The sequence below is a fragment of the Loxodonta africana genome, chromosome 4, assembly GCF_030014295.1.
Source record: "Loxodonta africana isolate mLoxAfr1 chromosome 4, mLoxAfr1.hap2, whole genome shotgun sequence".
Classification (NCBI taxonomy): Eukaryota; Metazoa; Chordata; class Mammalia; order Proboscidea; family Elephantidae; genus Loxodonta; species Loxodonta africana.
The window spans coordinates 63774275-63801291 of record NC_087345.1 but is presented as its reverse complement, the minus strand read 5'-3'; the positions used below and the strand labels follow the sequence as shown (position 1 = coordinate 63801291).

General features: G+C 36.2%; 2 protein-coding genes across 49 annotated transcripts in view; both read left to right on the top strand.

The window, feature by feature from the left end:
- Positions 1-11038, top strand: part of TBC1D15 (TBC1 domain family member 15) — a 64543-nt gene extending 53505 nt beyond the window's left edge. For 2 of the 3 annotated variants that reach the window (XM_010598887.3, XM_010598890.3), the window contains 6 exons: positions 2238-2338; positions 6083-6182; positions 6565-6662; positions 8745-8861; positions 9406-9492; positions 10676-11038. In XM_010598887.3, the coding sequence (XP_010597189.1) occupies positions 2238-2338; positions 6083-6182; positions 6565-6662; positions 8745-8861; positions 9406-9492; positions 10676-10897 (725 nt within the window). In that variant the 3' untranslated portion in view covers positions 10898-11038. Of the gene's footprint in view, positions 1-2237; positions 2339-6082; positions 6183-6564; positions 6663-8744; positions 8862-9405; positions 9493-10503; positions 10619-10675 lie in introns of all 3 variants that reach the window. The other variant, XM_023558979.2, reaches the window with a different exon arrangement.
- A 116-nt stretch (positions 11039-11154) lies between these two features.
- The window catches only part of TPH2 (tryptophan hydroxylase 2), a 365498-nt gene continuing 349635 nt past the window's right edge, over positions 11155-27017 (top strand). For all 46 annotated transcript variants that reach the window (XM_064283865.1, XM_064283862.1, XM_064283861.1 and 43 more), the window contains exons 1-2: positions 11155-22878; positions 24374-24531. In XM_064283865.1, coding sequence (XP_064139935.1) covers positions 24433-24531 — 99 coding nt within the window. In that variant the 5' untranslated portion in view covers positions 11155-22878; positions 24374-24432. The remainder of the gene's footprint in view (positions 22879-24373; positions 24532-27017) is intronic.

Below are 27017 nucleotides of genomic sequence, written 5' to 3'. Positions count from 1 at the left end.
GCTACTTCAGAAATAGTAGTAGTGCTACACTAGTGCAGAATCTGAGTGTCACTGAATGTTAATTTAAACAAGTTTAATCTTTCTTTAATTAAAAGAATTGGTACATTAATTCCACCCCTGCAACCCATGACATACCCCACAGAACATCATGTATAAAATAAAATAGATTAAAGGCAACCACAGTGTGAAGATGAATTTGGCTACTTACTTCACTAAGACTTACAAAAGAAATATGGTAGTGATCTCATAGGAAAGCTGAAGATTTAAAGGATTAAATTAGCTTCTTAGGAATTTTTATTCGTTATAACTTTATAACGAATGACTTTATAATAAAACATTTTTTTTTTTTAACAGAGGAAAGGTGCTTTGTAAGTCTTTGAAATAGCATACTTTGAAATATTTCTACCATAGAGGAAATGCAGTCAGACCCAGTGAATTTGTTCTCTTTTATACTGTGTTAAATTCAGATCCTATTTCCTTCATGCTTTAATTGGTTTAGTCTTTATATTTGTCACTGATTTCACTGTGTCAGTACCGTGTAGGAAAGTTCTGATAACAATTTAGTTTTCTATCCAACGCACTTCTTCTTTTCTGAAAAGTCTGAATTATTTTAAAAAGTATCTGCATAAACTTGTAGAAATGGTTGCATTTAAATACTGTGTCACATGCCATTTTGCTCAGCTGTTCTCATTAAATGTCTTGGTAATGCCGTTATCTTACAGTCTTAATAATTGGATACCGTCTGTGGGACCCAGGTGTCCTTCTGTGCTAATGGGAGTAGAACCACACTTTTCCACTATGTAAATGTAGTGAGCTTGACATAGACTGTGTGGAAAGATAGAGCAGTAGGTGATGGGGCAGAGGCTCATAGCAAATTGAGCTCTACACCTTTATGTGTAAGGGGTTGCTGAGGAGATTTGAATGCCTCCTTATTTTTTGTTTAATCCGAGTTTTGTCAAGAGATTATGGTTTACATGCTTCCTGAGGTCTTTTTTAAGTTTCTTCCAAAATAGGAAGAATGATGTAGAATTGTGTATTATGTGAGGAGAGATATCTTCACCCCATGTTTTAATATATGCTCTTTAAATGGCTTCAGTGTAAAAAAATTCTGGTGACCGATAGGAATGTAAGCTTTGGATCTGCAAGTGAGAGACCACATTTTGCACAGATCTTCCAAGCTACTATTGAAAAAATATTTGTGTAATTTTAATAAATGTACAAAAGTTATCAAAGTGAATGATAATCTGTTAAGTAAAAGGCCTAGTATGAGCTCTTATCCCTTTATTGGTTCGAAAGTCTGTGTCTTAAGTTTGAAATCTGTTCGTAAACCAGTCAAGGAAATTTAGGATTTTATAATATGGAATTAAAAAACAAGAACCTCGACATGTTCAGGTGAAAATCAAGACCAGGACTGTTCATTTGTTTTTAAATGAGGAGTCTGATTAGTTAACCCTCTCTTTTTTTAAAATCTAGGGCTTTAATTAGTGTCACAGTTGAAAAATTTAAATAGCATCAAGAAAAAGGTAGTTAAAGTGGTAGCTTTAGGTGTATCGATTGGATTAAACCCAGTTGCTAGCATTGGTTGATACAGAGCAACAAGAAAAGAAAGAAAAGAGAGAAGGACCTAGTTATGATTATTTAAAAGATGTACATGATTTTGTCTGTAACTTTTTTTGTTGTTTGTTTAGATTACAGGGGTCTGGTTGCTAAAGCACTTGGACGTTCTCACTTCTTGTTGTACTTGACCTTTTCGTGGCAGTTTGGCCCTATTGACCACTGTGGTCTTGCGACTTGCTTCGCTTTGACTTCTGCAATACTCTTTTCCCTTGATTTTTTCCTGTTACCACTCTCACTGTTCCTTCTCAAATCTTTGACTTTGTATCCTTGTATATGATATTCCTTTGGGTTCTGTTCTCAGTGCTCTTCTTTCTCATATACTTTTATACATTATTTTGAAATGATACCACTTTTGATAGTGCTGTGTAAACTAACAATATGCTATATATCTGCTTGGCACCTCAGTCTGTAACAACTATAATAATTCATCTTACCTGATGGCTAGACTTCCTCTTCCTTATTTTCCTTTCTTGATGAACATCAGTGCCCACTAGTTTCTCAAAGCAAAAAGATATAATTTTAAGCAAAATGGTAGTGATATATGCAAAAGAATGCATAAAGCTTAGTTTTTCAGAAGCCTCATTATTATTTTTTTAATTATGTTTTTCTGTTCTTCTTAGGATATGTGCAAGGAATGAGTGACTTACTTTCCCCTCTTCTATATGTGATGGAAAATGAAGTGGATGCCTTTTGGTGTTTTGCATCCTACATGGACCAGATGGTAAGAACAGGTTCTCCTTGCTTTATTCAGACTAATTTTGAAGATTTCAGTTGTATCGACGGTACTGGGTGGGAATCTTATTCTATAACATTGATTTTTATATGTAGCCACATATGACGGAATGTAAAAAAATTGCTTCATGTCTCTTTTCTTCTTTTTTTTTAATAGCTTTTTCAAGGGACTTGGAAATATTGGCACGGTTTTTAATACAAAAAGTAGATAGTAAGTGCCTACAGTACAGAAATAATCAGGATTTCATATCAGTAAATGTTTTGTGTTCTTCAGAAGAGCCATGAGTCATTATAGAATACTGATGAAATAGATGAATTCGGTTCTTATAAAGTAGTTGAACTTTCATATCATCTGCTTCAGACTGTTTCCAAAGATAAAGCTTAGTCATGTTGAGTAATATCCTTACCTACTGTGAACATTTTGGATTTTGTCGTTATAGTAACCGATGTTTCACCTTATGTGTTTGAACCATTTGTAACCCTGACACTTTCTTAGTAACTCACTGTTACTTCCCCAGAAGCATGTGCTTATTAGAGTTGGACTATGTCTATATATACATGTTAGTACAAAGAGTATTTTATTTTATCTATTATCATTGATGTATCTTTGAGACAGAGTTTTAGGACACTAGAACAGAGAGAGTATTAACAGAAATAAATTAGAAAAGTTTTCTCAGGTATCTGCTAGAAAGTAGAAAAAGCAGAGGGCTAAACGCATATGATTTCCAAAGTCCTGACTACATAGGTCACTGTCCTTTTTCAAAATAAGGCTTATATACTTGATGCTGGACGTTGAAGTTGGATATTGAAATGGCTTGCTTAAAAGGGGATAAAGACTTTGAATCCATAATCATTTAAAATGTTTCTCTGTTTAATATTTAAAATGTTAAACCCTGCATTTAATGCAAGGCTTTGGGGATACAAATGTGAAATTTGCAAGTGGTACCCTTGTTTTTATTTTTCTTTACTTCTGTTCTTTACCCCTTGCTCTGTTTTTCGTTCCCGTTCCAGTTTTTCCCTCTTTGGTCTGTTCCCTCATCAAGTCTCTTGTCCATGGTTCCAACTCATCCTCACTTCTCCTAGTCTTTTTCCAAATGTATATTTGATAAATTTTGATTGTTTTAAAGTGTTCTTTTACTGTTAAATTAGTAAATATTCCAATTATTTAGTCCATTTCCATAAATGAATGTTTTAGAATTATTACCAATTGCAATAATCTGGTAATATCATAGTTTGTCTTTCTTACTATTTTGTTTGATTCATTTGCCTGCCTTCTTAGTTCCAATTATTCCGAAGTGCTCGAGAAACCTGAGGCATTTGTTATACAGCTGATGCTAATTATATAAAAACTGTTGTCTGCCTTCTTTGTGTTTTAGTTGTTTATCCTCTTTCTGCATTCTTTCATAAAGGGATTGTGTCTTTTTTTCATTAGTAGCATACCAGAATTTTCCTATTGCCCCACTTCAGGTTGTTTTTCAACAGATTTTTATAAACACTTGAATCTTTCCCCAGTGCTTTCATTAGACCTCTACTTATACAGTAGTTATTCAAAAAAAAAAAAAAAAAAAAAATTTAACATGAACATACTGAATTATATTGGCATCTGTGCACACATAGTTGTGTGAGCGTCCAGTGTGGGTATTTAGGTCTCAGATGTAAAGACCATTTTCTGAACATGTGTGATACAGACTTTACAGTATTTGCCATTTTTGTGTATGAAGTTCAATTTCTTCACTCTTTTTTTTTTTTCCACAGTAAGTGTTCTCTGTATTAGCCTTTTTCATTAAGGGTTGTCTGGGGATTTTTTCTAGTCTTTATTCTAAAGTCTCTTCTTAGTGTATTGTCTAGTAACGTTTTTTCCCCTATAATATTTGAGTGAAAGGGTAATACATGGTGTTCAAAATAATCTTTAAGATTATTTTTCATGGTGTTGCTGTCGTTTCAGTTTCCTTAAATTTGTACTGCTGCTTAATTCCTTGTTTTTTATTTACAGTTCATGTAAGTTTTTACTTCTTTTGTAGTGGTCGAATGTAATGTCCATTTATTTATTTTCATTGATATTTACTCACTTCTAATGTAAGGCTAGGGATAGGTTTCTGTCTGTTTTTATGGAAATAGTCACGAAGTGTAGATCATCTAATGAACTGTCTTAGACTCACCATCCATTTTGTCATGTAATTTTAGTTTCTCTTTTCCTTTTCCCTGCCTCCTCCTCTGTATGTATAATCTTCACACATACATATTTATAGATATAGTCGATGCCCTTTATGAGCTATTGTCAATCCCATTTCTCATTCTCTAGGAATAATTGCTTTTCTGAGGTTGGTGCCTGTCATTCTGGGGGTGCTTCTTTTTTTGGCAAAATGAATAGCAATAGATATTCCATAATGGTACCTCCAAACCAACTCTAGCCTTTGGCTACTTCACAACAAAAATTATCCTTTTAACTGAAGAGTTAATTTTGCCCTGCTTCTACAGGTTCATGTGATAAATGTGGAGAATATTTATCACAATGACTTATTAGCCTATTAAACTTGTTCTTTACTCACTAAAGATAAACTAGTTTATTAAGTATTAGTAGCCTTTATAATGTTTTTTCACGAAGAATGAATTGTTTGTAATCTGATAGGTACTTCTAAGAAAGCAATATTAGTGTAGTCTAAAATGAAAAAAAAAAAAGTGTGAGGGAGGCGATATTGTTCTAATAAGGCTTTTCACAAGGGCTACGGCAGTGGTTCACTATAGTGGGGTAGGACACATGGGTTAAAGGGATTGGAATCATCTAAAAACCCTTTCTAAACATGTTTTGTTGCCCCCCCCCCACCCCCCCGACTCATGTGTTCATTGGGAATCTAACTTTGAGGATTGTTTGAAACATATAAACCACAGCAGCTCTTAAACTTTGTGGCCTGGGGACCTCTTTACACTCTCAAATATTATGGAGAACTCCAAAGAGCTTTTGTTTATATGGATTATATCTATTGTTTTTATCATATTTAAAATTAAAACTGAGAAATTTATATTTACTCATTAAAAATAACAATAAACCTATTATATGTTAACATTTTTTTAAATGAAAAATAGCTTCTAAAATGAGAAAAATTTACTGAGAAGAAACACTGTTTACATTTTGCAACCTGTTCAATGCCTGGTTTACTTGGAAACAGCTGGGTTTATGTGTCTGCTCCCACATTTAGTCTTTTGCTATCACACGTCATATAGCCTTTGAAAAACACTGAACGCTTGTGAGAGAATGAAAGTGCAGAATGCAATAATGTGTTAGTATTGTCATGAATGTGATTTTGACTTCAGACTCCCTAGTGTCATTAAACATAAGAAGTAGCTACTTAATTCAGTCTTTAAAATGAGATACATGCTAAAGTTAAAACTAATTTTATTTCACATAGCAATTTGAAGAAATATTTACCAATGAGAATAATTTGACAAAGTTTATTTTGCAAATGCATGTTCCTTTCACCGAGTCTCTCATGCTGTGTAAGAAGTGAATATATCAGTCTATAGCTGCTATTCCTGGTTTCTTCTTTTTCCAAATCAAATGAATTGGGGCAAAAAGTAGCCATTAGTTTGAGACCAAGCGTTCTTTTTTAATGTTGCCTTAACTTTTTAATTATGTAATTTTTTAAACGTAGCCAGTCCAACATTTGTCCTTAGACATCATCTTTTAGTTATCAGTGATTATGCATTATAAAATAATTATTATTTACTTTTAAAGCATCAAAATTTTGAAGAACAAATGCAAGGCATGAAAACCCAGCTAATTCAGCTAAGTACCTTACTTCGATTGTTGGACAGTGGATTTTGCAGTTATTTAGGTAAGTAAATCCCAAGTTATACCCAGCGAATTGTAGGGTAATACACAGAGAAAACATAAGGTACTCTTTTAAAAACAGATAATACTCTACTGCTGTTGCCTAGGTTCCTCTAAGGAGTAAAAGTGTGGGATCAAACTGTCTTCGTATAATTATTTTTTGTCATTTGGTGCTTTTTAAAAGAAATTAGCCTGTAAATTTGCATTATTTCCTTGAATTAGTAAAAGGCAATTAAATACATAGGACTTCTAATAGCCTAAGATGGCATAGAAAAATTTGAGTTTGTGATAGATAGGTCACTGTTCTGACATAATTAACAGAAGAGTAAGTTTTATATATATATATGTGTATATATATATAAACAAATTTTTTTTTTAATTTATAGAATCTCAGGACTCTGGATATCTTTATTTTTGCTTCAGGTGGCTTTTAATCAGATTTAAAAGGGAATTTAGTTTTCTAGATATTCTTCGATTATGGGAGGTAAGTTCTTAAATTATTGTATAAATGTAATGTTTACTATGGAAAAAACATTCTGTGGAATATAAATGGATTGCTATAGCCTAACTGAAATTTCTAAGACAAGTATGCTCCAAAAATTCTGATGGGTTTGTGGTCTCTCCTTAAAAATTAATCATCTTGTATTAAATATCTAGTCTTTTGGAGCGTCTTTCTGCAAATCACAACTCTTTTGAGCTTTGGGGCTGAGAGGTAGCCCAGAACCAGTTCTCTAGGTCATTTGCTGCCTGTGTTCTTTCCTTGGGTGACTTGACTTTACATGAGGCTCCACCACATTTTGGTAAAGGTTTGTGTCCAGAGTTCAAGGAAGTTTTTGGCAGATAGGCCAGTCAGTTGAGATGACACTTTAACTAGCTTGCAGTCTGTGGCATTGGTAGTGAGCTGAGTTGTGTTTTAAAAGAAATTTTAGTTAGAACAAAATACTAGAATAATAGAACAAAAATCACACCATCTATATATATATCAACATTTTGCCATATTTGTTTCTAGTCTTCTTTTTCGCAAGGGAAAAAAAAATAATGGTATGACTAATGTGTTCTTTAATCACCACCCCAGTTCCATTCTCCTCACTCCAGTCTAGAGGAAACCCGTTATCATGTTTTTGCTATATATTCTCATGTTCCATTTTGCACCCAGGTCAACTCTTGATGATAAACAGAAAATTATTTTCTTCTCAAGTATCAGTTAACTGTTAGGTTAACAGATCAGTGTGCTTTTAAAATAAAATACGTGTATAAGGACTGTTTGCTGCCTAGTCTTTATATATTAACTAAGGGGTGACAGAAATTCTCCCAGGGAAAGGATGGATGATAAACAGACTTAACATGCAGTGGGACCTCAGTGCCTCCTGAGGCTTCTACAGCTAGAAATCGATGCCCGTAGGTTCTCCTTGATGCTGTTGGTGACTGTGCCACCATTAGAGAAGGATCTTTGTCTTGTGCTCTCTTCTTTGGTCCTGAAACTAGAAGTCAAACTCACGTGTTCTCCACCTAGAATAGTTTAATATGTATCAATATTGTTAAATTAGTACCTCAACTTTTTCTTTAAAAGATGTATTGAGTATGTTAAAGCTACCCCGTGGGGTTTCCAAGGAGTGGCTGTTGGATTCAAACTGCTGACCTTTTGGTTAGCAGCCAGATACCTAACCACAGTGCCACCAGGGCTGCTGTTACTGCATAGCTAGAATTAACTCCTTAATCTGTGTTTACCAAATAAATTGAAGCTTTTTATTGAAACCTTTGAGGTTAATTGTATTGTAATTAAACTAAAAATTATTCAGTTTGATTTACTCTTGATGTAAGAAGTAAAAAACATTTAGTATGTGGTTTAATAGTGTTATTTATGTAGATCTTTTTATCTTTCCAGAGAAGATATTTTTAGGCACGTTAGCGGGAGAAAATACAGACTTATATTTGAGGACATTACGTATACTTAAGAAGAAGTATAACCACTGGTCAAACATGTTGTACATGTCATTTTTGGCAACTGATTCACTTTTTGTCACAACCAGGGATACTCTGAGTTACATAATACGATGTAAAGTTTTTCCATATTTAGAATTTAATCGGGCTTTCTGTGGTATTTTCAGTTCCTTGCTCTGTATAACTAAATCTTTTTTTATTTCTAGGACTTAGCTTATTTTTTTTCAGGAACTGAAGATGATTTAGAACTGAGAAACTGAAAGTTAAGAAAAATACTGAAAATGCCTCTAACCCTAGAGCTATCCTGTTTACACCTTAATCTCATGGCTTTGATTCTTTAATTAATAAGTTACATTGGTTAGGCTCAGTGATTTGCTTTTTGTAGTTATCTAAAGAGCCATTTTTGGAATTCATCATATTCACATAATGTTAAACTTGATGTTATTTACTTTGTAGTTAAAGGTAAGACTCCCCTATCCCTCATTTCTTTACTAGAAAAACAGTGGACAACCCAAAGTAGTCAGCCTCCGCTAGGTGTAGAAGTCATTCTGAGTTCAGCATTGTATCTGTAAGGAAGATAATTTTAGAATTGATAAAGTTTACTAAACAGTTCTATGTTTTATAGGTAATGTGGACTGAGCTGCCATGTAAAAATTTCCATCTTCTTCTGTGTTGTGCTATTCTGGAATCAGAAAAGCAGCAAATAATGGAAAAGCATTATGGATTTAATGAAATACTTAAGGTAGCTCTTCCTTTAATTTTAATATTTTGGCCATTTCCCCTATTCGGTCGTGCTGAGGTGTAGAACATTTCCTTGGAGCCTTATTGAATCCCTTGAGTAACTTAAACTGCATCAATAACATTTAGTGCTAGAATCGATTCTCTGAGATTGACAGTTGAAGAAATACATATTGGCCGGTTATGTTTACCTAGCTAATTAAGAATAAAAGGAAATTCAGCAAATAAACTCTTTTATGTAGATTAGTTATTTAAAAAACAATTGTCTTTTGCTTGTAAATGTGAGATAGCAAACTTGGGACAGCTGCTGGATTTAATGTTCCATAAGCTTATTAGCTATTCTTTAGCTTTAAAAGTTGGAATAATCTGATGAGAGATATATTGAATTTCCTGTTTGTAGTATGTGAATTTTTTTTTAGTATGTGAATATTTTTATTTGAAGGGTTTTATCTGCACTGAAACATTACTGGCAATACATTGTTTATATAGTAGAATATAATAGTGCTTTTGGTTTCAGATTATCATTTTATTTTATTGATGCATTTTAGCATATCAATGAATTGTCCATGAAAATTGATGTGGAAGATGTACTATGCAGGGCAGAGGCAATTTCTCTACAGATGGCAAAATGCAAGGTATGCATACAGAGCTTTATATAATTGCAAGGATTTTTTGTGTTTGTTTTTATGGTTTTTTTTTTTTTTTTTGGTGGGTTGAGATCGCAAAAGATTTACTTCTTAGAAGTAAAATAAGTGGCAGTTTTAACACGTGGAGGGCAGACAAAGCATTGGCTAGCATTTCGGTTGCCATTATAGATTTATAGCACTTAATTGCAAACAGTTGACTAATTGTGCCAGATAGGAAGCATCTCATAATAAGGCAAAATGACAAAAGTAATGAGAATATTTCCAAGACAAGTGAAGAAGCCATAGAATTGAAGCATTGATATATTACCCAATTGAATTAGTGAATATAGACTAGAAACTCTTAATAGGCAGCATCCCCAAATAAAGATAGAGGCTAACCAGAAATAATTAAATGGGTAGTAGTATTTAATCTGTGTCATTACATTTGTATCAGTTGAGGTCTTAATTATTTCTAAAACAGGGCAAATTTGATGTATTATGATCTGAATTCAAACTAAATCATCACACTTCTGATGTATTTTGGCTTTTGCATTTTTAATAAGAATTCTTAAACTTAGTTTTACTGTCATTTGTTCATATATCCAAGTAGTTATTTTGGTTCAGTTTTACAGACATTATTTGATAGCTACTGTGTTGAAAACATGTCAGTGAGAGATTTCTTACTTTTAAGGAACCTCTTTTGAGTGAAAAGAGGTGGCGTAGTGGTTAAGTGCTATGGCTGCTAACCAACAGGTTGGCAGTTCAAATCCGCCAGGTGTTCCTTGGGAACTCTATGGGGCAGTTCTACTCTGTCTTACAGGGTTGCTATGAGTCGGAATCGACTCGACGGCGGTGGATATTGAGTGAAAGATGATATAAATAAGAAAAGGAGAAGGAGATAAATACTAAATATTAGAAAACTATGTGGTAGGGTGGAGAGTGATTAATTTGGCAGAGAAGACCAGGGAACTACTTAAGAAGAAAGGTAGCGTTTTGAACTGATTCTTTGATTTATTTTAGGATTTCACTTGGGGAGTGGAGAAAGAAAGGTGTGAGAGGGTACATGACAATTACACTGTTGGAACAGATGTTGAGATTCTGGAATTAATGTAGTCCTAAATAGAAGTATTACCATGTGAGTATTTTTCCCCTCTAATGAATGTTGGTTTTGTCTTTGATTTTCCTTATTCAGGAATTGCCACAAGCAGTTTGTGATATCCTGGGGCTTCAGGACAGTGAAGTTATAATGCCAGATTCAGATACTGGTGAAGATGAAAATGTTGGCGTGACTAATTGTCTTACACCTGCATTTCACAGTAACTCCTCGCCTGTACTTGCTGCCAGTGGATCCAGAGATGACAGCCCAACACAGCTATCCGTGTCCCCAGATGTCAGCAGATTAACACCTGCATGATCATTCTTAATTTTTGAAGAGACACTTTGTTGCAACTATTTTCAAGTACTTGAAAGGTGGTATTGATCATGCTTTAAGGTTTATGGAAAGAAAGTGTACTGTGATGTTCTTGCATTAAAGCTTTACAAAGATTTAAACTAATTATTTTTGTATTTACTTCTACCAAATAGCCTTTCCTTTTCAATAACATTCCTTAGTATTTTTATAGCCAAGCATATTTTATTTTCTCGCTGATGAACTGGAATTGGATAATATTACAAGTGGATGGGTTGGAAGTTATGCACTTTGAAAAACATTCACTTTGTTTATTCTAAGCTTAGTGGGGTTTGGATTTGATGAAATTAAATATTGAGCCTTTCTGTAGCTTTCTAAGCTAAGAAGTGAATTGTTACCCAGCAACAAAATAAAAGGAATTGTTTTTCTCTATTGTTTACAAAAATACTCAGCTTAAAGAATTATGCTAGTTGAATGTGATTTAAATTTGGACATTTTCATCAAAGCAATTTAATGTCTAGATAAAGAACTATTTCAACCATAAGTGAATTGGCAGCATATTTTTTACATTGAACTTTTCTTCGCTTGTATATGAAGACAATGTATAACTACTTATTTATGAATATAAGAAAGGATAGGCTTATTTTCTTTAACTGAATATACTTGATTATTGATTTATAGAATCTGATTTGACAAAATTAATACATAGCTTCAATATGAGATCTTTTTCAAAACTATTTTCTTAACCAAATGTATATTTCATGAGAATACATTCAACCCTGTACCTGGTATGATTTTAAAATTAATTGCTTGTAACTTTACTAATAATGTTTATTATATTTCCTAATAGTGCATTAATAATCAGGCCTTTAAATTTTTATAAATACTCTTCGAAAAATACTTATGTCAAAAATTTCAAGATATCACAAGTTCAAATAATACTTTTTTGTATATGAGTGAGCCTGTTGTTTTTACCATGCATTGTTGCATGATTTTAAGTTATGTGGAATTAACATAACTGATTCCATTTTAATTGTAATTTGTTAACTCCTGTACATACCATTAAAATAAATTTGAAGTTGAAGTAGTGTTTTCAGTTAAATTATGCTTAGAAGTAGTTTGCTAGTTCTTCATCAGAGAAAATAAATCCAATATGGATCTCATATTTTTATGTGATTAAAAATTCGTTTGAATGAGTTGTGAGAATGAGAAAGAAACATGATGCTTTGTATAACTGAAAAAAAGTTTATCGGCATGAGAATAGGCAGAGTGTTGCCCTGGAGGGTGGAATTAACAGATTTAGTAAAGCATCTCACCACAGTCGATGCTAATAGTTTAAAGGAAAAGTTCCCCAGAAGTTAGGCAGCTCTAAAATGGCTGGTAGGCATTTTTTTTTTTTTTTTTCCAGAAAGTTAGGGAATCAAATGAACTTTTTTCCCTAGTTGAGCATTAACTGACGGTCATGACAGTAGAACCATTAGATTTTAGGTTTTAATATTATATGTGTGTTATCTTTCATCAGTTAATAATGAGTAAGCTTATTCAGGAAAAAAAAAAAAAGTAAACTGATCAAAAACTCAGCATCTCCAGTCTTTCATTTCCTGCTATTCAGGAAATTGTTTAGAACATCTTGATGTCCTCCTTGTTCTTCCCGGACAGTGGCTTTTTGTGAGTTTTTTTCCTGCTACGTAATGTGATATCTGCTTTGGAGTTTTTGGAAAATCTTAATACATTTAGTGAAGTTCAACTTTTGTCAAGTTTTATTATAAAACTACTTATCAAAACCTAATTTTTACTAAACAGTTTGCATTTCTGTCTATACGTTTTTGATGTGGAAGTGATAGTAATACATACAGTGCTCAAGTCCCGACCAGAGTTCACAAAATCCAGTTAGCAGATACTACATAAACCAGAGCTGCTGAGATTGGTAAAATAAATAGTTCAGGTGCATTTGTTAGTCTGACTTTTCTAAGGCTGGTTTGTTTCAGTTTTTACAAGATGCATTATCATACCCTTATAACATGTAAAAATATTATGTGCCATATTATTTGATACTTAAAGTTGTTAGAATTCAGATAGTTTCTAATTTAACCTTTGGAAGTTTTTGAATTTGGGTATGAGTCTGTAGGAAGCCACTTTTTATGTAAGACCTTCCCTGTTTGGATCGTGTTGTGTGTCTAGGATTCTTCACGTCTTTAATGTTGGGAACTTTAGTCTTGGTGACTGGAGACAACAGCTTTTTTGAACAGTGAGAAAACATCAGCCTTTGGAGACAGTGGCTGATTCTTGCTGAGCTTAACACTTCTGAGATAGATCTTTTATGGATGCTAACTAATCCCTGGGTGGTGCAAATGGTTATTTTGCTCAGCTGCTAACTGAAAGGTTGGAGGTTCGAGTCCACCCAGAGGTACCTCAGAAGAAAACCGTGGCAGTCTACTTCGAAAAAAAAGAACCGTTGAAAACCGGATGGGGCATAGTTTTCCTCTGACACACGTGAGGTCACCATGAGTCTGAATCGACTCCATGTCAACTGGGGGGCAATAGTATAATTCTTGCCTTTCATGTAGAAGATCTGGGTTTGATTTCCAGCCGGTGCATCTCATGCACACCCACCACGCATCAGTCAATGGAGATAGGATGCATGTTGCTATAATGCTGAACAGGTTTCAACAGAACTTCCAGACTAAGATGGACTAGGGAGAAAGCCTTGGTGGTCTGCTTCTGGAAATCAGCCAGTGGACATCCTATGGATCACAGTCTGAGCTGCAACCAATCATGTGGATGGTGCAGGAGCAGGCATATTTACTTAAATATCTCTAAAGTGCTCATTTCCATATCCTTGGCCTGTATTATCAAAATACATGTCCAGGCTTTACTTCGGAGCTACTGTGTTAGAATCTTTGGCGGCAAGGCCAAGGAATGTGCATTTTAACAGGCATCCAGATGATTCCTGAGCCCTCTCAAGTTAGAGGACTACCCTTACATATTGTGTTTCATATGTTAATACTTTGGTTTCTGGTCAGATACACAACTCCATAAGTTATAAAAGTAGTTCCTTGATTTTGTTAGGTGGATTTGCTCTATTTCTGGTCACCATCGTTAGTAAAAAGTGATGACAATCAGCCTATCTTACGTAGCGTTTCTCCCCAATTTTTAGACATTTTCATGAAAAAAACTTCCAGTGTCACTTCTGAACAGATTAAACTATTGAAATGTATCTGAACGGCTTCCATCAGCATCTAATGTCATTACCTGATACTAAGCTTTTTACTTTTAATGTCAATACACCGTCTTTTGAATGATGCAGCTGTATTTGGCCAGATTCTGCCTTTGGACCTTATGAGGATTTTAAGTTGTAGATTTTTAAAAAATTGTTCTAATTACAAGTGCATTTCTCACTATTTGTGTAAGTACACTCCTATGTATGAGGCTGATCATCTTGATAGAAAAACAATGCACTGCCCTTAGATGCGCTGGGGGGATGGGAAGTTAGGGGGGACCTACTGCTACCTCTTCTTGGATATGCAAAGTGCCTTCTTTAGCCTATGGGAAATTACACTGCCTATGAACTCACCATAAAGAAAAGCTAATCATAACCAAAGCATCTTTTTCTAAGAACTATCCGAAATATATTTACCTGTAGTTCAGTCGTTACAGATAAAATCTGAATGTTAGGATAGTAAGAGGCACCCAGTGCCATTGAGTAATCAATAAAATATGCTATATATACCCTCTCAGATATCTATAATGGTGTTCGCATATCTCTATGTGCAAAATAAGATAGAATGAGAAGAACAAATTGCAATAAGCTTAGTTACGATCAAGGAGCAGTCCAGTTCTATTTCAGCTTTTTTAGTTAAAAAGACTTACTTAACCACAAAGAGGGTTTTGCTGTGATGTCAATAATCGATGTCTCCAACACCACACCAGTCTGATTGGAGGTACAGGCCACAATGGGTTAAAGAGTGCTTCAGAAATGGAAATAGGGCTGTTTTTTAGATTGCCTTAGATGTTGTGTGGCCTGATCAGTGTAAAGGACTGGATCTCTCTTGTGGATGTCACTAACTCACTTTGCAAAGTGAAATGCTTTCCAGTGGAACCATTAAGGTGCTGCTCCTGAGTGCTCAGCATTTACACTACATTCCATAGTCAGGAGCACAAGTATGGAGAACATATACAAATTTTGGCCAAATGTGTTTTGTTAGTTGAGTCAAGTGTTAATTGAGTCTAGTGTAGTATTGCTGACTAAGGAAGTCATTAGCAGTTAACATCTAATTCAAATAGATGATATAAAAATTAAAATACAAAGTTTTCTGAGTGAAATTGTATAAGTACTTTTTGCATGCTTAAAAGAATAGTAATACTACTATAACCGCAGATGCTCTTGTACTACCCTCCATCCCCCAGCCCCCCCAAAAAGAAAATCCAAGACGATCATTTTCTTTTGCACGTCCGTGTGTAAAGAAGTCTAAAATTGGAATTTTGTTAACTTGCTCAATTTAAATGCAACTTACGAATAACTTTGGGACAAATATTTATTCTCTTTTGGTTTACAGAGCTTCTATAGACTCAAAGGCTCATGGACTTCCCAAGGGGGTAAACCCTATCATGGTTTTCACTAGCTTCCTTAACATCCTATTAACAGTGTTTTCCAAATTAGCCTTTAAACTTTGTTTAGTATGACTTGTGCCAAAATTTTTTGATTGGTGACAATGTTGTTGTCTGAGTTGATTGTGACCTGTGGCAACCTCACGTGTGACAGCGTAGATCTGCTCCATAGGGTTTTTTTTTTTTTTTTTGGCTGTAATCTTAATGGAAGAAGATGGCTAGCCCTGCTGCCAGTGGGTTTAAGCTGCCAAACTTTAGGTTAGCAATCGTGCTCAAACTGTTTGCGCCACCTAGAGGGGAAAATAATCCTTTTCATTAACATTTCATACCTGAAAAGGGCCACAAAAGAAACCCTAGCTTTATGAACAACTTACAGAATGGGTGGATTGAGTCTTGGTAGAGGCACATGTCTTCTTAGGAAAGGAACTCAAGGAATAAGAATGCTTCAGCTGAGATTCAGTGAGTGGGGTTGAGATGGCAGAATCCCGGAGCCATCAGTCAGGCACAGCTGATTTTCCTGATTTATTCCCCTTCGTCCCAACAGGACTACAACTGAGTCATTCCAGACATGAGACTGCACCCTTCTTTTCTTTTTCCTTTTTTAAAACGGTAAAGGAGATTCCCTGGTTTACCACAGAAATTCCCATTTCTTTTGCTTACTCTTTAAATTCGATTTTGCAATGTTTTTCACATATCTGAGTTGCTGAGTTTTCCACATCTCTCTTCAGCTTAGAATTAGTTTAGAAGAACCAAAAAAACCAAAGCCAGTGCCATCGAGTCGAAGAGTGGGAGTTTATTCTTTGAAGGAGTTTGAATCATGAGCCTTTCATTTCATCCAAGAAGTGAACCCATGAGAGAGGCCTGGTGTTGGTCCAGCAGTCCCTCCTCTTGTTTAAACTCTTTCCTGAATTTCCTAAACTTTCCTTAAAAACTTGGAAACCCTGGTGGCATAGTGGTTAAGTGCTACGGCTGCTAACCAAAGGGTCGGCAGTTCGAATCCTCCAGGTGCACCTTGGAAACTCTATGGGGCAGTTCTACTCTGTCCTATAGGGTCGCTATGAGTCGGAATTGACTCGACGTCACTGGGTTTTTTTAGTTTTGGTTATCGTTGAACCAAAGTTTCTTGGCCACAATTTAGACTCAGATAACTATGTAAACGCAAATAATGTCAATTGGGTTGCTAGGTGGTACTTCTGGACCAGTAGTACAACTTGACTTAGGAATTTGTTTTCTCAAGGAGTTCAAGCTGGCTTCAGGGTGAGATGTGGATGTTTGGGCCACCTTATAAAGGGCTTTACATTCTTGCAAAGGACATAAAGTTTATCCTATAAACTCTGAAAAATAAATGTCAGAAAAAAAAAAAGGGGCAAACTGATCGAATAATCCATACCAACAAGTGCCCGCTTCACTTTTGAGTGTAAAGCGGAAGGGTAAAAGCAGAAGTGCTAGAGTCAGGTAATCATGGCCTTTAAACCTGGCCTAGTCCTTTCTTAGTTTTGTGACCATAACCTTTGGTTTCTCATTTGCAGATGGGGGTAATACCTACCTCACAGGGTTGTGAGAAGTAGATGGAGTACATATAAAATGTTTAGTATGAGGCCTGGCATGATCAATCGTTTAATAAATGCTGTAATTGTTACTCTCTGATACCAACTGTTATGGATTGAATTGTGCCCCCCTAAAAATGTGTGTCAACTTGGGTAGGCCATGATTCTCAGTATTGTGTGATTGCTCACCGTTTTGTCATCTGATGCGATTTTCCTATGTGTTGTAAATCCTACCTCTATGATGTTAAGGAGGTGGGATTAGAGGTAGTAATGAGGCAGGACTCAGTCTACAACATTAGGTTATGTCTTAAGTCAATCTCTCTTGAGATATAAAAGAGAGAAGCGAGCAGAGAGATGTGGGGACCTCGGACCACCAAAAAACAAGAGCCAGAGGAATAGCACATCCTTTGGACCTGGGGTCCTTGGGCTGAGAGGTTCCCTGCCTGGGGAAGATTGATGACAAGGACCTTCCCCCAGAACCAACGAGAGAGAAAGCCTTCTCTTGGAGCTGGCACCCTGAATCCTGACTTCTAGCCTCCTAGACTGTGAGAGAATAAATTTCTCTTTGTTGAAGCCATCCACTTACGGTATTTCTGTTATAGCAGCACTAGATAATTAAGACAGCAACCAAATGGACACCACCACAGCCCATCTTTTTAAATCTTAAAACTATGTAGGTTGCTTTTTCTCCCCAAACTTATTATCCTGCAAGTACAGCCTTGAGGCATCATTTGGTTTGCTTCCCATTGATAAAGGTCATTTTTTTTCAAATCTGAACTGTATATTCTGGTTTCATCTGAACCACTCACTGTCTCATTCACTCCAAAATAAATCACTGTCCTCTTTGTGTGTCAGTTTTATCCTCATCAAATTGGGCCTAAATGTTCTTACCTCTTCTTAGTCTCTTTGTGAGTGTTGTTATAAAAACATGACAATGAGAACACAAGCATAAGATACATCTCATATTTTGCTTATTAATGAAATCTGATCATTCTCAGGTCACCCTTCTTGGTCAATATAGCAAATAATCACAAAAATAAAAAATAATCACAAAGCATATCTGTGTTAAGCACATAGGGTCGCTATGAATCAGAACCAACTCGATGGCACCTAACAAAAACAGGAAGATAACTAGGAGCTCTGGTGGCACAACAGTGAAGGGCTTGGCTGTTAACCAAAAGGTTGGTGGTTCAAACCCACCAGCCACTCTGTGGGAGAAAGATGTAGCAGTCTCCTTCCGTAAAGATTATAGCCTTGGAAACCCTCTGGGGTAGTCTTACTCTGTCCTATTTAAGGTCACTATGAGTTGGAATCGACTGGATGGCAATGGGTTTTGTTTTGGTTTTAGGGAGATAATTGGCATACGAACATCCAATTCCAACCAGACACTGTGTTAAGCACTTGATACACATCCAGTTTTATTGGCCTAACAGCTGTATAAGGTGTTGATATTGTCACCCTTATATTACAGAAACACTCAAGTTTTTATTCCCGACTGTGATCTACTTCCCAAACTCCAGTCCCACATTTATAATTACATGCTGTTTAAATTCACTTGATAGTACTGGGGTTAACTCAAATTCATTGTCTCTGAAAGTTCTTTTTTTTTTTTCCAAAACTAACTCCTTTTGGTTGGCTGTATCGCAATTTCTATGGAGACAGAAAACTACAGTTTTTCTCGTGTCTTTGACTCCTTTTTATTTATTTTTCCTCCTTCTTTTTAGGTATAATATTCAGTGAGCCACCAATTCCCTGTTGATCCATATTTTGATATTCCTTTTTCTATTCGTAACTGCTACCACTCTAGTTTTCATCAATTCTCTTTCCTCTAACGAGTCTTCCTGCCTTTTGGTCTATATTGCACACAGTCACCAGACTAAATCCTCATAAGCTATCACGTTCATTAGGCTGTAGTCCCAATAAAAAAGTAATAACTGCCTTCCCTTTATATGTAAATTTTTATCCTGGCATTCGGAGCTCCAAAATACTCGGCCCTTCATTCTATTTTTAAGTTTTAGATTTGTCTTTTAGGAACTTATCTTCCTTTGACTCTTCTTTTCCTTCCTCTCTGAACTTTTTTCTTATTCTTTAAAAAATTTTTTTTTCATTGCTTCTGAAATTTGGTGTTCCCCAGGGTTTTGTTCTTGGCTTTCTTCTCAAACAACATATTCTCCATGAGTGAAGTTATGCTTGCACAGCTTCAGTTATTTGACAATACCTAAATTTTTATCCCCACACATCTGTCAGTTTTTCTTACTGTGGTGGCTTGCGTGTTGCTGCGAGGCTGGAAGCTATGCCACAAGCTTCTGCATCCAGCTCTGGTCTCACTTCAAGTTTTAGATTCATATATCCAAATTCTATTAGACATCTTTACTTGGTGGTTCACATGCAATATGTATAAAACCTAATTGTAAAAATTTCCTCCCAAACTGTTATTGTTCCTATCTGGCCTAGTTCAATGAATGACACTATTATCTACCCAGTCACCCAAGTCAGAAACTTAGGAGTTATTATCCTGACACCCTTTTTCTATTTCCACATCTAAATAGGGAGCTTGTCATATGGGTTTTACCTCCTTAACATCTCTTGTCCTTTTCATTGCACCCGTAATGCTCATTGTCTTAGCCCAGGTCATCATCCCTTTAAGAGACTCTTCAAGTCCTAAGTGATTTCTGCCTCTCCTCTTGAAGTCCTCCAAGCTGCCGCTTTTCTAAAATATCAGTATGGTTTAGCTATTGCCCTGCATAAGCCCTTCCAATTGTTCTCCTTTTTCTAAAGGAGTAAGTGATAACGTGCCAAGCTCCCATAAATGTCACTAAAGGTTTACCACGTCCTGGACCCTGCTGACCTCTTCAGCCTTGCTTCTCACTGGGAACCTTTGGCCCAAACCTATGCTTCATCACTGTTGAGCAACAACAGTTCTCTAGGTTTTCTCGTATTGCTCCCCCTACCTGGAATCAGGAAACCCTGCTGGTGTAGTGGTTAAGTGCTACGGCTGCTAACCAAAGGGTCGGCAGTTCGAATCTGCCAGGCACTCCTTGGAAACTCTGTGGGGCAGGTCTACTCCGTCCTATAGGGTCACTATGAGTCGGAATCGACTCGACGGCACTGGGTTAGGTTTTTTACCTGGAATCACTTCTCTACTATCTTCCATTATCTCTGGCTGACAAACTCACATTTATTTATTTAGGGCTAAACTTGAGTCAACTCAGATTTATTAAAAAGTAAATTATTTCAAACTTCAGCACTTCATTATTAGTAACAAGTTAATTTCCACATACCTCAAATGCTGATGAGAAGAGCTGTGTTGGACCGTAACCAGTCATCAACACCTCAGTGTGAATGAGGATCTTAGGGTGGATTCTAAATTGTGAAGTGAGGCAGACAGAACAAGAGAACAGCCGGTACTTGGAGTAAAGAAGAGGCAACCTAGGGAGAAAATTTCCCTACCTTTACAATTTTGCACAGGAACCCTGGTCTCAGGAATACCCTCTCTAGCTCCTAATCCTAGTTTACTCAAAATCATGTAAACTGGGTTCTCTAAAATTCTGATTCATATTTTACTACTACTAATTACTGTTCAAGAACCAAGGCCCCACCATGATAGAAAAAAGAAGCCTGTTCTTTCTTAGAACTTTTGTATGTTTTTTTGAACATTTTATTGTGGTTAGGTGAAAGTTTACAGAACAAATGGGTTTCCCAATCAGCAATTTATACAGTTTGTTTCATGACATTGGTTGCAAACCCGTGAATGTGCCAGCACTCTCTCTCCTTCCTCTTTGGGTTCCCTGTGTCCATTTGCTCAGCTTTCCTGCCCCTCTCTTCCTTCTGACCTTTGCTTTTGGGCAAATGCTGCCCTTTAGGTCTTCTATAGTTGATTGTTCTGAGGTGTACATTTCTTGCTGATGTTATTGTTCATTTTATAGGCCTGTCTATTTTATGGCTGTAATGTGATCTCCGGAATCACTCCCAAGTTCGAACTGTGTCTACTAAGGGCCATAGTCTCAGGGGTTCCACCAGTCTTTTTCAGACCAGTAGTTCTGGTCTTATTTATGAGCTTGAATTTTCTCTCCCACTCTGTCCTACTCTTGTGGTCTTGGTGAGAGCTGTCAGTAGTGGTAGTGGGGCATCATCTAGTTCTTCTGCTCTCAGGCTAGTGGAGGCTGTGGTTCATGTGGTCCATTAGTCCTTTGGTCCAATTGCTTCTTTGAGTTTTTGGTTTTCTTCGCTTTTCTTTGCTCTGGATGGTAAGAGACCAACTGTTGTATCATAGATGGCCGCTCGCAAGTTTTTAAGACCCCAGTTGCTACTTACCAAGGTAGAATGTAGAACATTGTATGGATTATGATGTGTGAATTGACCTAGATGTCCCCAGAGACAGTGGTCCCTAGCCCTCCAACCCAGTACCTCAGTCCCTGGAAATGTATGGTGAAGGCTAAGAAGTTTTCATGGGTATATTTGCAGCATGTACACATATATATATGCATGGGTGTACATATCTACCTATGTATCCACTTGTACATTGTTATTACTGTTGTTGCAATATTGTATATGTATTAGTACTTAGCATTCTTGCCTTTTACTTTTGTATGCCTTTCAGGGTCTTCCTTTACCTTATGTTGTATTGACTTCCCCCATATTGTGTATTATGTCTCCTTTCACCAAAGTTAGTGCATATCCACTTATTGGTTTTCCTTCCCCCCTCTCCCATCCCTAGTAGCCATCAAAGAATGTTTCTTTCTGTGTGAAAACTTTTTCTTAACTTTTTACAGTAGTGGTCTTATTCAATATTTGACCCTTTGTGACTGACTTATTTCACTCAACATAATGCCCTTTAGGTTCAGCCATGTTGTGAGATGTTTTGAGGATTCATCATTATCCTTCAAAGTTTCGTAGTATTCTACTGTGTGTATGTACCACAGTTTGCTTAGCCATTCATCTGTTGATGGGCACTTAGGCTGTTTCCATCCTTTTGCTATTGTAAATAATGCTGCAAAGAACATGGATGTGCATATGTCTATACATGTCACAGCTCTTATTTCTCTAGGATACGTACCTAGGAGTGGTATTGCTGAATCATATGGTATTTCTATTTCTAGCTTTTTGAGGAAGCGCCATATTGTCTTCCATGGTGGTTTTACCATTTTACATTCCCACCAGCAGTGCATAAGAGTTCCAATCTTCCTACAGCCTACCTAGCATTTGTTGTTTTCTGTTTTATTTTTTTGATTGGTGCTATTATTATCAGTGTTAAATGGTATCTCATTGTAGTTTTGATTTTCAGCTCTCTAATGACTAATGATTGCAAACATCTCTTCATTAATTTGTTGGCTGCTAGACTGTCTTCTTCAGTGAAGTGTCTGTTCATGTCCTTTGCCCATTTTTTAATTGGGTTATTTGTCTTTTTGTTTTGAGTTGTTAGAGCTTTCTATAAATTTTAGAGATTAGACCCTAGTTAGATGTGTGGTAGCCAAAAATTTTCTCCCAGTCTGTGGGTTCTCTTTTTCATTCTTTTGGAATAATCTTTTGATGAGCATAAGTATTTGACTTTCAGAAGGTCCTAATCATCTAGTTTATCTTTTGCTGTTTGTGTTTTTTTAGTTATGACAAACCCACATTAAAAGATTCAGTTCAGGTAACACTTCCCCTAACGTAGCATTAACCAGTTTGTCTCTTGTGCTTCTAATGTCTTCTGTAGAGAAGTCAATATATTTTGTTTCACTTATCTATTCACATGTCTACTGTTTCGGCTAGACGGTGAACTTCTTGAGGGTAGGGACCATCTCATTCATCTTCGCATCTCCAGGACTCAGTTTCAAAGCCTAACACAAAGTAAGTACTTGACAAATTTTGCTGGATTACACATCTCCCTAAACTTGGTTACAGCTGAAGTAATCTATGTATGATCTCTAGCACTTACTTTTGTTAAGATATTTTTCCTTATTTGGAATATCTTTCCTTGAGAGCCTGTACAATATAATGGTTAAGAGCATAGATTCTGGAGCCAGAGTACTCAAATTCAAATCCTATCTTTCTACTCCTTAGCTGTGTGAATCTTTGGCAAATTACCTAAACTCTCTGTGACTTAGTTTCTCCATATATATAGAAAAGTGCTTAGAATAGAGACTGACAAATACTAAGCACTTAGTAATATTAGCCACTATCATTATTATCATTTATTTCAATCAACCTTTTCAAATTTGCCTTTTATATTGCTGGTCAGAGCTGATCTTTAGAGAAAACGCAAGTCAAATGATATTTATAGAATTAGATTAAGTAATAATCACGATCCCCCAAGACTCTGGAAACAACTAAAATCCAGTTAGTTTATCCATTCCTGTTTTGAAAATTTTCATCTTGTGCAGTCCCAGATGTTTAATTTTGCAGTCAGACAAGAACATTTGGTCAAAGGTCTTCCTTCTTCAGGAAGTTAATATTTTCCTATGGCATGGTGAATTATACGACTTCCCAAAGTTTGAATAGTAAGTATATTAATTGATCTGTACATGTCAAATTGCTGGATTTGATCTAGTTACAAGGGGAGAGGCAAAATTCAGGAACCATCAAGAGCATCAAAGAATGACTGATATAGAAGCATTTAGTTTCCTTCTACTTTCCACTTAGTGAGGCAAATTCTCGGGTTAGTGTCTGAGCTATGAGCTGTATGCATACATGGCTAAATCAAAGCCTCACATTCTTTTTGCAGTACAATTGCCTGAACATCACACTATGTAGTGGTATCACTTGATTAGGAAGCAGTGACTTTTATGAAAGCCATCACATGTGCACACACATGCACGTTGCTCATGTGCACAATCTTAACACACGTCAGGTCAGAAACAGCTTATTAACACAGAGTAAAACAGCTTAAGGCTTCAGCAGTGTTGCTGATCTTTCCTAAATTATTTTCCTCTTTTGGGAAAGGCATTCAGAAGCAGGAAGTACACAGCCTTTGCATTCATAATCACTTAAAGGCTGAGGTTAACTTGCCATTAGCAGGTTCGAGAGATGAGCCCTAACCTCAGATGTTTTTCTTGTACAAATAACACCCCCTTGTGTATTGTTCTCCACCACCCCCGCTCAAACAGCTATTCAACCTATGAAACAAATCGCACCATGAGCACAGATAACTGGCCTGTAATCTGACTGTGGCCATCAGCAGCCAGAAATGAATTTCTCTGTAATCAGCCTTCCATCAGTCCCCAGTCACTCATATAAAGGAGCCAGGGGAGGGGAGGGTTCGTATTGCTCTTCTGCACCAGGATTCTGGACTGCGACCCAAACTGACTGCTGATCGCAGGCCACTTCCTCTCTCAATCTCCACCAGCGCTGCTACCATCCCTCTGGTCCCCCCTGCTGCAGAGAAAGAAAATTACATCGAGATCCATGCAGCCGGCAATGATGATGTTTTCCAGTAAATACTGGGCAAGGAGAGGGTTTTCCCTGGATTCAGCGGTGCCCGAAGAGCTACTTGGCAGCTTAACAGTGAGTACTGAGTACCTGGCACTCTCGAGAGGAGAGAAAATCTTCTAGGGTAGCGGCTGTCTTCTCCTCACCATATGGACACCTGGTGTATGCTGAGCACACACACCTCAACTCCCTCCTCCTTTATCATCTTTCTCCCCTACCCACCTCTCCCTCCTCCCTCCATAAAGTGAAACAGGTACTAATTGCTACTTGCTTAAACTTCCTTTCCTCCAAGTTTATCAGTATAAAGTTTAGAAGTTCCTGAAAATTAAGAATAAGGGGAAACAATATCTTTTATCCACAACCAAAAAATTTTTCAAATGCCATTTATTATGAGGAAGAACAGAGAGAAGAAATTAAATAGACCTCTCTGATTCCCACAAAATTATTTCTTCTCCTACACCCCACTCCGTTTACAAAGCCCATAAGTAGAAGTAATATTTTTTTTATTCTCGCCTGTAGATGTAGGCTATTGGAATAAAAGAAAGATCAGGCTCATTTCAAATGTTTTTCTGCATTCTTCATTACTCCATTTTTTTCCAGTTTCATTGATAGAGTAATGGAAACAATATACCCATTGTCTCAGTATTTACAGTTTTTATATTCTAAATGTTAACAGAATAAAAACATAATATTTTGCAGGGTTTTGGATCCTGATTTGAGGGAATAGTTACAGGAATTAATAAAAATGGCAGTGAAAAAAAAACGTATTCAGGTTCCTACTCGTTAAAAATATTAAGTGGTATTACTTCACTTATTATCGGAGTTTATTGACTAATTCCAATTCAGCCTGTACCATAGAAGAAAATCTGTTTTAGTACTGTAGCTCCAAATAAGTGCCAGAGGCTTACATTGTGCTGACATATTATTACTGCTAAAAATATTGAAAAGTAATCACGGCAAGTTTTGTAGAATTATTTAAATCAATTTGCAAAAATGAGGCCAAAACATAAATGGATTTTCTAACATTTAAATATCATGAATATTTGGAATAAGATATTACTTTGAGGAATTTGAAGTTAAGATGAACTGTTGGAATAAAAACAAAGAAAAGACAGAGTTATGGTTAGTGTATGACCCTTTCATGTAGAAAATGCTTCTATAAGATCTGTGTGTTGTATGGTGAGGAGGAGGCAAATGGTGAGAGAACTAAGGCATTTGAGTTTCTAATGACCAAACATACTGTCAAATGTCAATGTCTACATAAACTTCTTTTCTTCAAGTCATAAATAATAAAATATTATTTTTTATCTTTTCTATGATATATAAATCTAGCAAATAAGGCAATACTAACATGTGAACCTAAAGTCAGTAAAGAAATGAGAGGATGAAAACAAATCACTATCCTACGGGTTTCCATAAAACATACATTTCTCAGTTTCACGAGGCTGTAATAGATAGGTGCGATGGTATTGTATCAGGATTTCCCAGGAAGAGTGTTCTGTTTACCCAATTCTACATTTGCATATAAAGAACACAAACTGTGTCAGGATTTTGGATCACCTGTCAAATGAAAAGTTCAGCTTTCTTCTTTTTTGACAATGTGATAGAGTTGCTTGGATCTGTCACTTATCAACATTTGCAACAGGAGTAATAGCCGTTCGTAAATCATGTATTACAATATCTCGAATGGCTAACGTGTTAATTCTCTTCAGTTGGCCAGGTTCTGCTGTTTGCTTCTAAGGATTAGCTTTCTTTCTCTCTTCTTCTCTCTTTTCTTTGTGGCCGAATTTTAACAGCCATTTTTCAGCCATCATGCGCCAACCCAGATGGCCTTAGTTTTAAATGTTTTCCTATCCTTTGAACTTGTACAGGCGGATCCGTGTTGACAATGTGGACCTAATTGCAGAAAGTAATGTCATTGATTTCAGTGCATGTCTTATCGTATTTCAGATTGAAATGGCTATTTTGTTTTTAAAATTTAATTGAAGCTAAAATTAGTGTTGTGAAAAACATGCGTGGTCCCATGTTGGATATACTTTGTAATTTTTATAGTTTCTGTATGATACAAAGAACGCTGGCTATGCAGTGGTTAAGAGCTCGGTCAGCTAACCAAAACGTCAGCAGTTTGAATCTACCAGCCCCTCCCTGGAAACTCTGTGGGGCAGTTCTACTCTGTCCTGTCCCTGTGGGCCGGAATGACTCGGCAGCAATGGGGAGATTTTGTATGATACAACCAGGCTAATGGACCAAATTTTTTATTGTAAAATAAACCTAGAATGGTAGGGATTATTCATAAATGATACTTCATGCTTTATAATACTCATATTTTTCTTGCTCTTAAAGTGAAGCAAATCTGGTCTCCCTTTAATTTCAACCACTAGATGATGTCAGAGAGCACTGGAAAATAGTGTCCCAGAGTAAATTAGACCAATATTTCTGACTGAAAGTTATGAGTGAGATAGCAACTTCACTTAGAGTTTATAGGATTGTTAGGGAATCTCTAAAAAAGAAAAAAAAAAAAAACCTAATTATGAAGAACTCTGGAATTCTAACGAATATTT